At 35.8% G+C, this 15,341-nt stretch overlaps 2 protein-coding genes across 3 annotated transcripts in view; one reads left to right on the forward strand and one right to left on the reverse strand.

The window, feature by feature from the left end:
• Positions 1-15,341, forward strand: part of LOC117578040 (uncharacterized protein CG43867) — a 177,778-nt gene that overhangs the window by 84,189 nt on the left and 78,248 nt on the right.
• On the reverse strand, positions 6,490-8,757 carry LOC127565640 (uncharacterized). 2 transcript variants are annotated; one of them, XM_052005131.1, is made up of 2 exons: positions 7,263-8,757; positions 6,490-7,187 (listed from the first exon to the last, which is right to left on the reverse strand). In XM_052005131.1, the coding sequence occupies exon 1, from the start codon at positions 8,745-8,747 to the stop codon at positions 8,283-8,285; it is 465 nt and encodes a 154-aa protein (XP_051861091.1). In that variant the 5' UTR covers positions 8,748-8,757; the 3' UTR covers positions 6,490-7,187; positions 7,263-8,282. The 2 variants fall into 2 exon arrangements, with proteins under 2 accessions (XP_051861091.1, XP_051861086.1); XM_052005126.1 differs by having other exon boundaries at positions 6,496-7,187.

Genomic DNA, 15,341 nt, shown 5'->3' on the forward strand with positions numbered 1-15,341 from the left:
ATATACATACGTATGTATATAGTATGCAACTCCTTTCTACTGTTAATCCCCCCACCTCAAAAGGCCGCCCTTTTGCTTTGGCTTTATTACAAATAGGAATTATTATTGATATAAGTGGAGTGGCACGCCCCCTTTCTCAAGTGCTGCGGCACAGCTGAAACAACAACAACAACAGCATCGAGAACAAGGAACAAGTTGTCCCAACTCCAGGGAGAGACAATTGAGAGAGGTTAAAGTTTGGCGGCAAGGGGAGAGACAGAATGTTCTCGCTTAAGACATTGCCGCAACGTGCCGAAAGTTTTGTGATGCTTGGACAAGCGTCTGTCACACGTATCCTTGAACCCCCTTGCCACCCACCTTCCCCCTCTCGCACACACACACACACATGCGCTTACCCTGAAGCCACCCCTTGGTGTCACTTGTGTATATCTCAAGTTTATTAAAGTGGCATAAAAGTGTCATTGGCGGTTAATGGTAGGCGATTAGTTGCATTAAGTTGACCAGGAAAATCTCCTCTCCCCCTTTCGCTCTATGCACCCTCTTCTATTTGAGTGAGTGCGTAATTGAATAGCAGACGTAAGGGAAAACTCTCCTCAGGCAGCGTATCAATTTCAGAGTCAGAGTCAAAGTCAAAGTCAAAGGCTTTGACAGGCAATCAGATAAAGTTGAAACTGCGATAAAAATGCCAAGTGTTTATAGCTGAAACTATATCATGTATCTATGATATCATTTGTCCGCTCAAAGTTCACTGAACTGAGAGTATTGCAAATATTTATTTATCTATTGTTATATGCAACTTGGTATTCAATTTTTAGAACTAAGAAATAAACAACATACAATTGTGATTTGCACACTACAAAGTTAAAGATACTTTACTATTCATTTAAATTGGTATTAAAATATAAACTCTATTGACATTATTTGCAACTTAGAGTTTAGTTTTTAGATGTAAGAAATAAACGACTAAATAGGTAAATAAAAAATGAATTAATACAAAGTTCAATATACTTTACTATCCATTTAAATTTGAATTGAAATCGTAACTTAATTTTTACCCTAAATATTTATTGAATATTTCTACTACTTTGTTAAATTCTAAGATGAACTCAACGGGTAAATAAAAATAAAATTGATTATTCTGTTGTGTGTTGTAGAAAGTTCAACTTTCTTGAGTACTCATATTCATGCCATTTAAATCTGAATTGCAATGCTTAACAAGGCATTTGCCATAGCCAAAGGTCAAGTAATTGATATGAAACTGTAGACATATCGAATTGCCATATACATGGGACATCATCAATTGAATTGCTGGGGCAAAACTTGCAAAGACTTGAAGACATGAAGAGGCGACATTGTGCGCAAGAAAAACTTATTGAAAACTCATAAAAGCCATAAAGTACAGTAAAAAAAAGAAGAAAAAAACTGGGTGCAGCGAAAAGCTTTAGCTTGTCGCAAAAGCCGCATAAAATAAAATACAACGACGATGTTAGGGGGATATAACCTGAAACACATTATGCCAATGCGATAAACCCACAACGCAACTTTGAGTCTCAAGCATTGAAATTGTTTTTGGCTTCGTTGCTGCTTCTGCTTCTGCTTTTGTAAATCATTTAACACGCTCTCGATTTTTATTTTAATGGCATTGCCGGAAAGTTTTTAATGGCTAACGCAGCAGCAGCAGCAAGAACAACAACAACAACTGTAGTAGAAAGAAAGTGGGAGGAGGGCGAAACAACAACAGAGTTTAACTTGTGCGCCGCAAGTTGTCTCGCATTATGGCCACATCGATAATATGCGCAGCGTTTGGCTAAGTGGCAAGGCATCAAGGCATCAACGTTCTTTAATGGCATGCCACACAGCGCTCTCAAGATGTTGCCAACTCCCAAAAGAGATCACAGAGAAAGGGCGAGAGGGGGTGGGAGGAAAGCGAGATGGCTCTATGCGTGTGTGTGTATTGAATTATGCTTTTTATTGCTCATCAAGCAAAGAAACAAGTAAGAAAGCTTCAGTCGAGTGTGTTCGACTATGGGGTATGTTATATATATATATACCAATATACCAAATTTACGTTTCAGTATATTATATAGTATATACATTCCAAATATACGTTTCAGTATATTATATAGTATATATTCCAAATATACGTTTGAGTATATTATAACTTAGATATACCAAATTTACTTTTCAGTATAATATAGTGATACGTGGATATACTAAATATACGATTCAGCATATTATTACGGACTTAAACTGAAATATACGTTTCAGTATATTATATAGTATATATATTCGAAATATACGATTCAGTATATTATATAGTATATATTCCAAATATACGTTTCAGTATATTATATAGTATATATATTTCAAATATACTTTTCAGTATATTATATCGTATATATTCCAAATATACGTTTGAGTATATTATAACATAGATATACCAAATTTACTTTTCAGTATAATATAGTGATACGTGGATATACTAAATATACAATTCAGCATATTATTACGTACTTAAACTCAAATTTACGTTTCAGTATATTATATAGTACATATTCCAAATATACTTTTCAGTATATTATATCGTATAAATTCCAAATATACGTTTGAGTATATTATAACATAGATACTTTTCAGTATAATATAGTGATTCGTGGATATACTAAATATACGATTCAGTATATTATTACGTACTTAAACTCAAATTTACGTTTCAGTATATTATCTAGTACATATTCCAAATATACTTTTCAGTATATTATATCGTATATATGCTAAATATACGTTTCAGTATATTATGACGTACTTAAACTGAAATATACGTTTCAGTATATACTAAAACATATATGTATATCATTAAATATGCATAAATTACAGATTGTCAACAACAGCATAGAATACAAAGGCCCTCGCCATATGAAATTATGGTAAAAGTTATTTCTCTTACTTTTATTGTTCATAATTTTTTATAAAACCTAAATAGCGTGATATTATAGCTAAAATATACCAAATTAATATACTGGAAATTTTCTAAAAAACAATGAAAGCCATGAATCGAATATCGACAGTCTACCACATTTAAAATATGCCATAGAATATGAAAATATACTAAATTGTCAACCATAGCATGAAATTTCGTCTATATTTTTGTATAGTTTCTGAGTTCAATGAGTTCATATGGACATTGTTATATTGTTTCGTTATAGTACCTTCCTATCCTATGGGTATCAGGTATAATTATTTCTGTCTTTTAAATAGTGCGGTAATATAATTAAAATATACCAAATTAATACACCGAAATATATACTTAAGAGTCACAATCATCTATGTTTCGTATATCGATATACTACCACTCTTAAAATATACCATAAAATACTAAATAAAATTAATTATCAACCATCAACCAGCAGCATATTTATTTTTTATAGTTTCTGAGTTCTACTGGTTAATATGGATAGATGGACATTGCTGTATTGTTTTGTTATAATTCCCTTATACCCCCTTATTCCCTTATATATCAATAGTTTTTTCGACAGCCAGTGCTTATGAATTCAAAATGAATTCCTATTAAACTTCTAATTAGCTTGGTTTATCTTAAATGTATTTCACTAAGCAAGTTATATACTTTGAGTATATATATATATATATGTATATAATATAACCATAATTGTTGAAGGCAGCTCTACTCAAAATTGTAGTATTTTAAATGTGTGGTCAATTTAAATGGCTAAACTCGAAATTCAATCCCCGTTTCCAACTCTCTGCTTCCCTCTGCGCATTTGCCTTTCAGCTTGCATATGTGATATGCACAGGCGTCAAATGTTAGCGGCAATGTCAGCAGCAATAGTCCTGCAGGATACTTGTTGACCGCTCGTGCAAATCTCATGAAATCACAATGCACTCTCTGTCCACTGTGTTAGTGTTAGTGTTTGAGTTTTAGTTTGTTTATGTGTGTGTGTGTGTGTGCTAATGATAATCATGAATATTATGCTGCTTGTTTGGGTGTTTTGCTGAACACTCGATGTTTGCTCAACAAAATGTTAATACTATGCTGAGCGCAGCGTTGTGTCCCCAAAAACTTCAGCGTGTGTGTGTGTGTGTGTGAGTGTGTGTGGCATATACACAAAACTCGTGCAGCACTGTTTAAATATTTGAGCTTTGGCTGCCAGGCGTCGACCTTTTCAACTTTGTTTGTTGCCTTCTTTTATTTTTTGCTCTGCTTTTTACTCCCGATTCTCTGTGTGTGTGTGTGTACGTTTGTGTGTGTGGTTGAAGAATGTTGCACACAGTTTTGTGCGCAATGAAATCAACTTAATTAAAGTTAAACAAGCAGCTAATCAAATTTTTATTACATAGTCTTAACCAAGCGCATTCCAACTCCCTGTTGCCAAGAGTCAGTCTTGCGGCCAGACAGTTAACTAAACGTGGCGTAATTTCATTTTAAAAATGCATGTGCCACACCGCGTGTGTGTGTGTGTGTGTGTGTGTGTGTGTGTCTGTGAACTTATGCTAAACTATTTGAAGGGGGCGAGAGAGAGAGAGAGCAAAGCCAGTTGCAAAATAGTTTGTTTGCTGTGCGTTTTGTTTTATTTTTCACCCATTACTGAATGCCCTTTGTGCAAACAGTCAACTTGGTTGACTAAAGGTATTTTTTGGCATTTATATTCGTTGCATGCTTTATTCACTTACAGGGTATTTGCTGGTCAAATAACCCAGCGCTCTATCTGTTATATAATGCAATTTAATTTAGCTTCAGCTTAGAGCTAAATGTATCTGTAGCTTTGTTTATGCTTTTGAACTGTATCTTGTTAGCTACGTATTTACTGAAACTTTTTGTATTTCTACCAATAGGGTAGAAGAGCATTATGACTTTGTGCCTGCATAATATGTACAGTAGGTCACAGCTTATTTCAACCACCACCAACCGACAACTTTGAGTTAGTGTACTGGCCAAACTAAAAGAGGTATTAACTTTATTTAAACGCAGGATTTTAGTTTAATGTTTTAACATACAAGATACCTTTTCATTTATCCTCTAATTTTTTGTTTACTATATAAAATTATTGAAAAACAAAAAAATGCCAAAAAAAAAAAGTACCACAGCTTATTTCAACCAGCAACTTTGCTGCTGTGCAAAGATCAGTTTCCTAGGAAAATAACGGTTCTTTATTGATCTATTGCATTGTGTATAGTATTTTTAATGCTTAGAAGTTAGATTTTCGACATTTTAAGCTTTAGATCTCAAGAGACACGCGTATTTTACAAAATGGGTCCATGAACCACAATTGAGAAGGAAAATGACGTCATAACTCCTTTAAAGAATGGATTATCCCGTCCAAAAATTTATGAAATATTGTCAAGGAGCATGTGGGAAAGGATAAAAACTTTTGGAACTTAATCATATTTGTGGACGAGTCCAAAATCAACATTTTTGACTTGGTTGGAGCTCCATATGTCGGTCAGAATCCAAATTCCGGGGCTTCAAAACATAAATTTAAAGCCTACAGTCACGCATTACGGTGGTAGCGTCGTGGTTTGGGCCTGTATGTCCACAGCCGTAGTCGGAAAACTCAATTTTATTGACGCGACCATTGACTAGACTCAATACCTAGAGGTACTGAAGGTCAATTTGATCCAAAGTGCAGATAAACTGGGCATTAAGGATGATTTCCGCTTCTACCAAGACAATGACCCTAGGCTTAAGGCAGGAATTAGGCAAGATTGGCTGATGTGCAACTGTCGTCATGTCATGAAACCATCAGCTCAGTAAATTATAATGTCAGTAAATAAATGTTGTAAAAAATTTTTGGGCCATTTTGGACCAGAACATCGGAAAAAAGGCCAATTTCCAACAAATCTAACTTTAAAACGGCTTTAGTGGAAGAATGGGACAAAATTAGGCCCTATATCACAAAAAAATTGGTGGAATCTGTTCCAAACTGTCTGGAAGGAGCTAATAACCAAGAAGGAGATCATACGAAATTCTAAATACACAGTTTAACATATTTATATTTAGTTATTTTCAGCTGGTTGAAATAAGCTGTGGTACTTTTTTTTTTTTGGCATTTTTTTGTTTTTCATAATAATTTTATATAGTAAACAAAAAATTAGAGGATAAATGAAAAGGTATCTTGTATGTTAAAACATTAAACTAAAATCCTGCGTTTAAATAAAGTTAATACCTCTTTTAGTTTGGCCAGTACACTAACTCAAAGTTGTCGGTTGGTGGTGGTTGAAATAAGCTGTGACCTACTGTATGTAAAAAGCAGAAGGAGACACTTCCGAGTGCACTTCCGTCTGTCTGTCTGTCTGTCCGTCCGTTTAAACACTTAGATCTCGAAGACTATAAGGGGTATAGCTCTAATTTTTTTTCCACAGCCTCGTTTGTTTTAAATGTTTGCCACGCCCACTTCCGACGCCGCAAATCGACTTAAATCGAATAGGAAGTGTCATTTTCAAGAAAGAGTCGCAATCGGTATATTCAATAATAACAGAATTATTCATGATTCCTGAAATTTTTGTTGCGATCGGATCAAAATTGTAAAATATATTTAAGAAATACTTTTTATGTAGTAAAATCTGGTATATAATTTGGTATATTTTGCACTCTATGGTATATTCCGAATGTAGTATTAATTTGGTATATTTTAAAATGAATACCACACTGTTTTGCTTTTATTCACAATAGGTAGTGGGTTTCTCACAGTCGAGCACACTCGATTGTAGCTTTTCTACTTTTTTTCTAACATAGTTCGTTATGCATTGGCTTTTTGCTTTTCATTAGCAGCTGCCTCTGCTTAATAATGTAATATTCGTTTCCACTTCAAGTGGAAAATAACTAAATTTAGTAGTTGCTGCACTTTCAAACTGTTGTTCTTTCGCTTTTTGCTTAGTGTCATCTACTCGCTGGCACTCTTGAGCCACCAGGCACGCCACATATTTGGCGTACGCGTCTCATAATCATCCACATTGTAGTTCTCATCGTTCTCACAGGGCCAGCTGTAGGGACGCACAGCGAGACTGAGTTCAGAATAAGGGCTATTGCTACGCATTGGCTGCTGAGTGATTGTGATCTTTTTCTCAGCATGCAATTCCATCAGCTGAATGTCCTGGCAAGGCAGTTGCTGCAAAGGCTCTGCACAACAGCAGCCACAACAGCACTCAGAGCACATGAGGCAAAGATTAGACTTGGGAGTGCAAAACAACAATTTATGAAACTACAATTAATAAACATTTATTAAAATTTATAGACAGCAGCTTACATTAATTTCCTCAAAGAAAAAAAAAACGTCCCCCTTTGGGGCAACTGCAATTGTTGACTGTGGCAAGGCGATTGTATTGCCATATTTTATATAGACGCACACACTGTAAACAATAATCTGTTTGAGGCTTTGTTTTGGTTTCGAGGACGCCACAGAAAACTGTTGTTGATTGAGCTTAAAGTGCCAGACGACGTCGACGGCAATTGAATTCATTCGAAATGAATTTGAAATTCAAACGAATTGAATATCGAATGCAAACACCGTCGCCCATGGCAACAGCTGTTGTTGAGTGCTTGGTAAACAATTAATTTTATAATTTGATGCCAAATGATGCGCTTATGTTAATCGAACTCGATAACTCCATAATTATGCTGCTCATTATAATAATTTTGATCATTATAAATACTATATACATACAATATATTTTATCGTTAACATTATAATTATGCTTAATACTGTTGTGCTGTCAGAAGCTGCTGCTGTTGTTGCTGCTGTTGCTGCTGTTGATGTTGCTATGTGATTATCGAGTGCGACAGGCGAGGGATTGATTGAACGGAGCGAAGAGGAGGAGAAGGGGGAGGAGTTGTGTGCTGGTGTCAACGTATTGTGTTACCAATTTGCAAATGCAAATGCGATGACAGCGAACGACGACAGAGAGAGAGTGAGAAAGTAACATGGTTAAATGCTGACAGTTGGCCAAATGGCTGACTGAATGACTGACTGACTGAATGCCTGGTTTAGAGTTCGGATGGATGTGTGTGGAGAACAGTTTCAGATTGATGACGAATAGAAAATCTGTGTCTCTGTCTGTGTCTGTGTGTGAAATGCTAGCCCATATCAAAGTCAGCTTTGAACTTTGAACTGCGCGTGTGCCCGATTGAGTTACCCGTAACCGTAACCGTTAGCCGTGATTTTGATGAGTTTATCCATCACCTGTGTAACTGAAACTCATCTCTCACTCAAGCAGCGTCACATTGCCACATCTCCAGTTTCTCTCCATTCTCGATTCTCCATTTGCTTTTAGTGCACTGAGTAACGCGCTCCGTTGCCCAACTCAACATCTGTAAAGATTTCAATTTCATCTTTAAAGGCCACGCCCGAAAATCGTTCATGGTTGCTGCTGCTGCTTGTGACTGCTTGTGGCAAGTCATCGGCTCTCGTCCGCTTGCCTTCATGCACATCCGCATCGATGCTCAGCTCTTCGAGATGTGCTGGCGAATGCGAACCACGCTCTGCATTGGCAACAACATCATTCTCCATTCGCATTTCCATTTCCGGCTCCTTCACTCGATCATCATCATCGTAAACATTATTTGGCGGCTTGAGTAGCTCACTGTGAATAACAGCCGATTGTTGTTGTAGCTGTTGTTGCTGTTCTTGCAGTTGATGTTGTTGCTGTTCGATACGATCAGCAAGGGTTTGCATATCCGTTTGATGCTGCTTGAAGCAGAAGGTCATCAGTAGGCAATCGACAACGTGGCACATTGTTTGCTGGTCAGGCTACAACTGCGTCCAATTCACAATTTTATACATGCCCCAACCAGTTGTTGCGCACACACACACACTCTTAATTGAAATTCAAATTCAATTTTCGAAAACTTAAATGTGTGTTCGGTGTTTGTCAGCTGTTTGCTTATCGATCGAGGTCAAAGCAGCTGCCGCTTAGCAATGGCAATCGCAAAAACGTAACGCAATTCACCTTCCACTATGGTAAGCAAACAGTTTCAATTTCAATTTCATTTTCAATTAGCCCAAAAGTCGCAAATTACAATTTACACACTTTCCGTTGCCTATTCTTGTGCGTCGACAAGAAAGTCTTCCCCTTCTTCCCCTTCCCTCTCACAAGCTGAACAAAACTTTTGGCTCTAATGAGTTTTGTAATTATGCAAAGTTGACTATAATTACAGTTGGCTCAAAAACGCCAACTTATATAAAAAAAAGAAATTAAAGAATACAGCCGAAAAAAAAAAATGAATACATATAATTCATAATAATATAGAAATGAAATTGGCTTGGAATAAAGAAGTTCTCTCTCTTTCTCTCTCTCTCTCTTTCTCTGTCGCTCTCATAAACAATGCGAACTCGAGATGAATGCGACTTTCGAAACAAAAACTCCCCCAAGCAGCTGGCAAACTTATAAACAAAGTGTAGCATTTGAAATTTGAAAATTTTGGCATTTGCAAAGCGATTTCATTATTAATATAATTATTATAATTTACGGGCGAAAAAGCAGCGAGGCTTTTTCGTATTATGTTTGTGGCTGCCGGGTGGCTCAAAATATTGATTGTAATAAAGCAAACAGTTCATTAATCTTGTCAAAAGCAAGGCATTCTGTGCTTGCTTGCAAAGTTTTTCGGTTGAGCTATATTGACAATATATTACGTATACGTAATATTCGATTAAATTGCAGCTTTACTTAAAATTATTTTGTATTATATTATTAGTGTTTCTTAATTAAGAAATGGACATTAGTTAATAAATTATATAAATATAAAAAATAAACACAAAAATTTATATCGCGAATAAAATAAAATATATTTTACTAAAAAAGAATGAGCTAGGTATATTCAAAATTTACTTGAACTATTTCAAATATACAATATAATAAAGTTAGAAATATTTAATAAATTGCAATGCCTATTTTCGGTATATGGGTAATTCCATGACGGAATTTGTGCGAGACTGAAAATAACATAAACTGAAACAATTTTAAAAATAAGAAAAGTTTATTTTTATAGCTCTAGATAAGTACTTAAATTAGAGCTAAGAATGGTTTTGGAATTTTCGTTCTGTTTTGTTTTCTGTTGTGATAATTGCAATTATCGTAAAACAGATAAAGTTCCTAAAATCAATCTTAGCTCTAAATATAGTGCTTATCTATAGCTTTAAGAATAACATTCACTTATTTTTAAAATTGTATCAGTTTATGTTATTTTCACTACAGTAACTCTTTATTATTTAATTTATGAAATATATATAAATATGTGTATGCATGTTTAGGTAGCAGCAAATAACAAAATGTATATATATTAACATGTTTATTTGTTCATAAAGAGTATTAAGACTTCGTTCATTGGCTCACCATTTGATTGTGCAATATTTTTCTTGCTGTTTTGTAGTTGGCAAACTAGAAAAATATCAATGTCATTTACAGGCCTTTGGTTATTTTTCGAGGGTGGCTTTTTGTGAGCTGAATTTGACTATTATGTTGGAGTTGTTCTCTGTGGCTGTTGTTGTTGTTGCTGTTGCTGTGGTTGTTGCTGCTGCTGCTGTGGTTGTTGTAGATGTAGTAGCTGTGCATGTTATGTAATGTTAGATGTCTGTTCGTCTGGTGCGTGCGTTGTCGCCGAGCCACATCATTGCGGTTTCACTTGGCCTCCCACTATACACACACACTCTTTGTGTTTGTGTATGTTTTCAGGTTCATTTTAGTGTTGTTGTTGTTGTATGCTTGTTTATTTGGCTTTAGTCTCATGGTTGTCAAACCAAGCGCATAACCGCAAAGCACAAACGCACACACGGAGAAACAGATAGAAACCGAAAGCAGAGTCAGTTCCCAGATCTAATGTCTCCAAGGGAACGAGCGAGGATGGGATGGGCAACAAGGGATGGGAGGGCAAAGGGATTCACCCCGGCCGGAAAACTGGCAATCGCATCGCACGTTTTGTTGTTGTTGTTGGCTTTGCCACGCAGCTATTTTCAATTTGTGTAGCATACTTTTGAGCGGCGGCCAAAAACTAAAACGAAGCTGCAACACGGCAGCCGCAACAACAACAACAACAACAACACCAACAGCAACTGCAAATCTCATTTACTCACTTTTTTTTCGTTGCTTTCTTTGTTTACTTTTGTTATTGCTGTTGTTGAATCCGCATCCCAATTTCGTACTCTGCACTTGATTCAACCCCAAATTGAGAACCCATCCGTTTCGTTTCGTTTCGTTTGGTGTTTCTTTTTTTTGTGTTGGTTTCTGTGGTCCTGCGGTTCTTCCCCCTCCTCTCCCCCTCCCTTTACTTTGTCCAGCTGCTGTCCCTGCTCTGCTCTGAGTTGTCTACTTCTGTTGCTGTTGCTTCTGTGGTCATGCCCACTTGATGCGTATTTAATTAACGTTAATTGAAATTGATTTATGTATGCAGTGTGCGTACGCTTTCCCCTTTCCCCTCTTCTCGCCAGCCCTTCTAATCCGCTCTTGGCAAAAATATGCTGTGTGAAATTTGCGGCAAGTTGTTTTGGGTGTCGCCAAAACAAAAAAGAAAACTGAAGCATGAAAAATTTGCGGCTTCATTAAATTGATTAGGCAAAATAGAATTCAATGTTGTTTGTTGTTGTGCCACAGATTTGCAGCAAGTTGCTACAACTCGATTAAGCAGCATAAAAAGTTACTCAATTAGCCTAGAAGACGACAGACAGAACAAAGCCAGGTTGATGAATAATGATGGAATATAAAGACAGAAAAGTGAACCAATTAAAAATCTTAAAGAAATGAAAATTATATGAATAATAACTGAGAAAGCTATTCATAGAAATTAATTTGAAATTTGTTTTATTTTATTATAACTTGATAAATGATGGAACTTAAATCTCATTTTATACCCACTACCCGATAGGAAATTGCTAACCTTCTAGTATATATTGAACTCTATGGTATATTTTGAATGCAGTAATTTAACAATATACCAAATATGCTCTTTGGTATATTTTAGTATTTTTGTGGTAATTTATTTTATATGTTTTAAGTATGTGGCAGACGATCTGGTATATTTAATGTAATCTTGAATGTAATACATTATCGATATACTAAATATGGCATCCGGTATATTTCAGTATTTTGCAGTATACCCTTTGGCATAGTTTACTTTGACTGATATTCGAAAATAGTTCTTCATCGACATACCTTTTATATAATTTAGTATTTATGCGGTATTTTATTTGATATATTTTAAGTAATTTGGTATATATGGCATCCGCTATATTTCAGTATTTTACAGTGTGTCATTTTGTATAGTTTGCATTGACTGCCAATATGGTATATTTTGATCTTTATGGTATATTTCCAAAGTAGTTCGTAGTAGTATTTTTTGCGGTGTATTAATTTAGTATATTTAGTATTTTTGTGGTATTTTATTTGATATGTTTTAGGTAATTTAGCAAACAATCTGGTATATTCAAAGTAATCTCGAATGTAATACTTTATGGATATACTCATTATGTCCGATATATTTCAGTATTTTACAGTGTGTCATTTTGTATAGTTTGCCTTGACTGACAATATGGTATGTTTTGACTTTTATGGTATACTTCGAAAGTAGTTCGTAGTAGTACTTTTTGGGGTATACTAATTTAGTATATATTATTAATAATACCACTCTGTTTTTATTCAAAATGAGTAAACCGGGTATCGCATAATCCAACACACTCTTTTTCAAACTCTTTCATTTCAATTTACATTATTTACATTTGTTTCTATCAACTGCTGAAACATGAAGACAATTAATAGATAGCTAATCTTGTTGAATTAAAGAAATGTATTAAGCTTCGTTGTTTTATCTTTCGTTCAACAGAGAACTTTGATTCGTTTTATAAATTTGTTATACAAGCTTTTGCACATGAAAAGCATTTGAATGTGGAATGTGAGTAATTTGAAAAGAGAGAGAGAGAGAGAGATAGATAGAGAGAGATGATGGGGATTGCAATTTGATTTCAGTTGCTTTTTGATGTAAAACTAATCAAATCAACGCGCAGCAAAGTTTCTGTGTGTGTGTGTGTGTTGGGTTTTTGGTACAGAGAACATAAAATTAACGAGCGGCAGCCTGAAAGTATGCGATGCGATGCGATGCGATGCGATGCGTTTGCGCAATTTCCACATCATTAATTTTTTTCATTTGGCTAACAAAAACGCAGCAAAACAGCAATTGCAGAACGCGCCAACTGTTTTGCCCTCTAACCACACCTGACTGCCTCCCCTCCCCTCCGCCTTTCCCTTTCACCACCACCACGGAGAAAAAAAAGAAAACATTAAAAGAGCTCACAAAACACATGTGAAATTGGCAGTTTGTTGTTGTTGCTGTTGTTTCTTGTTTTTGGCTGTTTTGTGTAGCTTTTATGTTGATTTAATTAGAAAACGCAGCAGGCGCTGCGAATCTTGTTTTGCTTTTGTTTTTGGGTTTTTGGGTTTTTATGGCGCAAAAGTTGAGGAGCACACGAACGAAATCGAAGCAGCTCAGGCAGCAGGAGAAACAAGAAACAAGAAACAAGAATAAACAAAGACAATAAAATGCAGCTTGGGGGAAGGGGAAAGGGAAAGAAAGTCTCGTAAATTAGAAATGGCATTTTATGAGTGCGCCAAATAAATGTATTGCATACTTTTAGGCGGAGCAGAGCGGCGAACGCATAAAAAGAGGTACATTTGATACTTGGCCAATAAAATCACTTATACGACCTGTTAACCGCTTCCTATATAGCCTTTCATTTTGCCTTTTGCCTTCAATTTTACTCATGCACTTCTCTTCTCTTCCCTTCTCTTCTCTCTTTGCAGGTGAGTTTTCGTTACACAATATTTCGAATGATGAAATTTCGTGTGCCCGCCAGCTGTGAACAGTGCGGAAAATGCAATCAACAAAAGCTTTTGTGAGTAACAAACTGAAATAAATATCGAATTCAGTTGCATAACTAATCAAAGATGGTAGCAAAAGTATCTCTGCTCATTTGCTGCCAAGCACAACTTCTGATCATTAGTCGAAAAACTAGTTGTAGACCACGAAAAAGTCGAAAGGCGAAACAACAAAATCAAATACAATTTCCTTTTTGCGCGCTTGGCTTTTCTAATTCCGGCAACAACAACAAATGAAACGTTGTCTGGAAATTTTCCTAATTATGCGTTACCTGCACGTACTTCGCTTCCCTCCCTCCGGCCACCCCTTTGTTCTTGCTCGTGGAAGAGATTTGCAAATGGCATGCACTACGCACGACTCCCCATAGGATGAATGCCTGCCTCTCCCTGTTCCCCTCCCCTCTTATTGTTGTCCAAGCCAATGGACCACAAAAAAGGCGAAACAATAGCGCGCAAAATGGCGCAAAAATGTCGAAATGCCAGCAAGAGAATCTACAGAGGGGGAGGAAAAACGCGCTATGTAAATTTGTGTCTGAATTGTGTGTTTGTGTGTGTATATGTGTGTCCTTCTAATACACACACACACACTCGCAGACACAGACACACTTAACGTTTCTGTGATTAACAATTACACAACAGCAGCAAAAAGCAAAACCAAAAGAGAAGGAAACCTCAGAAGCGTTTTGCCGTATCCCAAAAAGCAGCAAACAATATGCTAGTCTCTCTCTCTCTCTCTCTCTTTTTTGCCCTGGCTAAGGAAGGGGGAAGGGAGGAAGCCTTGCCACTCGCTACGTGCGTTGCCATAAGCAATTTAGCTAATTTTCTACAACGACTAACGCAAAATAATCGAAGCGTAAGATAACAAAAACAGTTGAGCGAGCTTCTCGTTGTTGTTGTTTTGTGTTCACATTGTTGTTCTTGTTGTTGTTGCCACGCCTCTTGTCACAAAGCAGCTGAAAAAACAAACAACAACAAAAATATGCAATACATTCATAATGAAAACACAGCAGCAAAAAACCGCGGTCATGGCTGGGCAGATGGCAAACAACGTTCGTTGCTTTTAGCCAGATTTTGGTTGTTAACATTTACAAATTTCATGTCATGTGATGGCCAATTGAATACCCTGTAAATATGCAATACATTTTATAATATTGATATAGTCTTGTTTAAGGCAACATAAAGAAATGTTATTTTATTGAAATATCGAAAAGGATTCCTTATTATAATAAGATGAGCAAAATTGACTAAGACCTTCTTCCATCAAAAATTTAAAAGAAAAAAAAAATTTGAATAAATTAGGTAGTTAGATAAACAGCTTACTGATTGTTTGATGTAGTAAAATTATTCAAAAGTTAATTCTTTAAAAATTCAATGTATATTTCATAATCTTTTTTTTTTTGTTAATAGTTTTAATAATTGATTGATTGATTATATACATTGATCATATACTTGAGAAGCTTAATTGATTG

The sequence above is a fragment of the Drosophila albomicans genome, chromosome X (genome assembly GCF_009650485.2).
Source record: "Drosophila albomicans strain 15112-1751.03 chromosome X, ASM965048v2, whole genome shotgun sequence".
Lineage (NCBI taxonomy): Eukaryota > Metazoa > Arthropoda > Insecta > Diptera > Drosophilidae > Drosophila > Drosophila albomicans.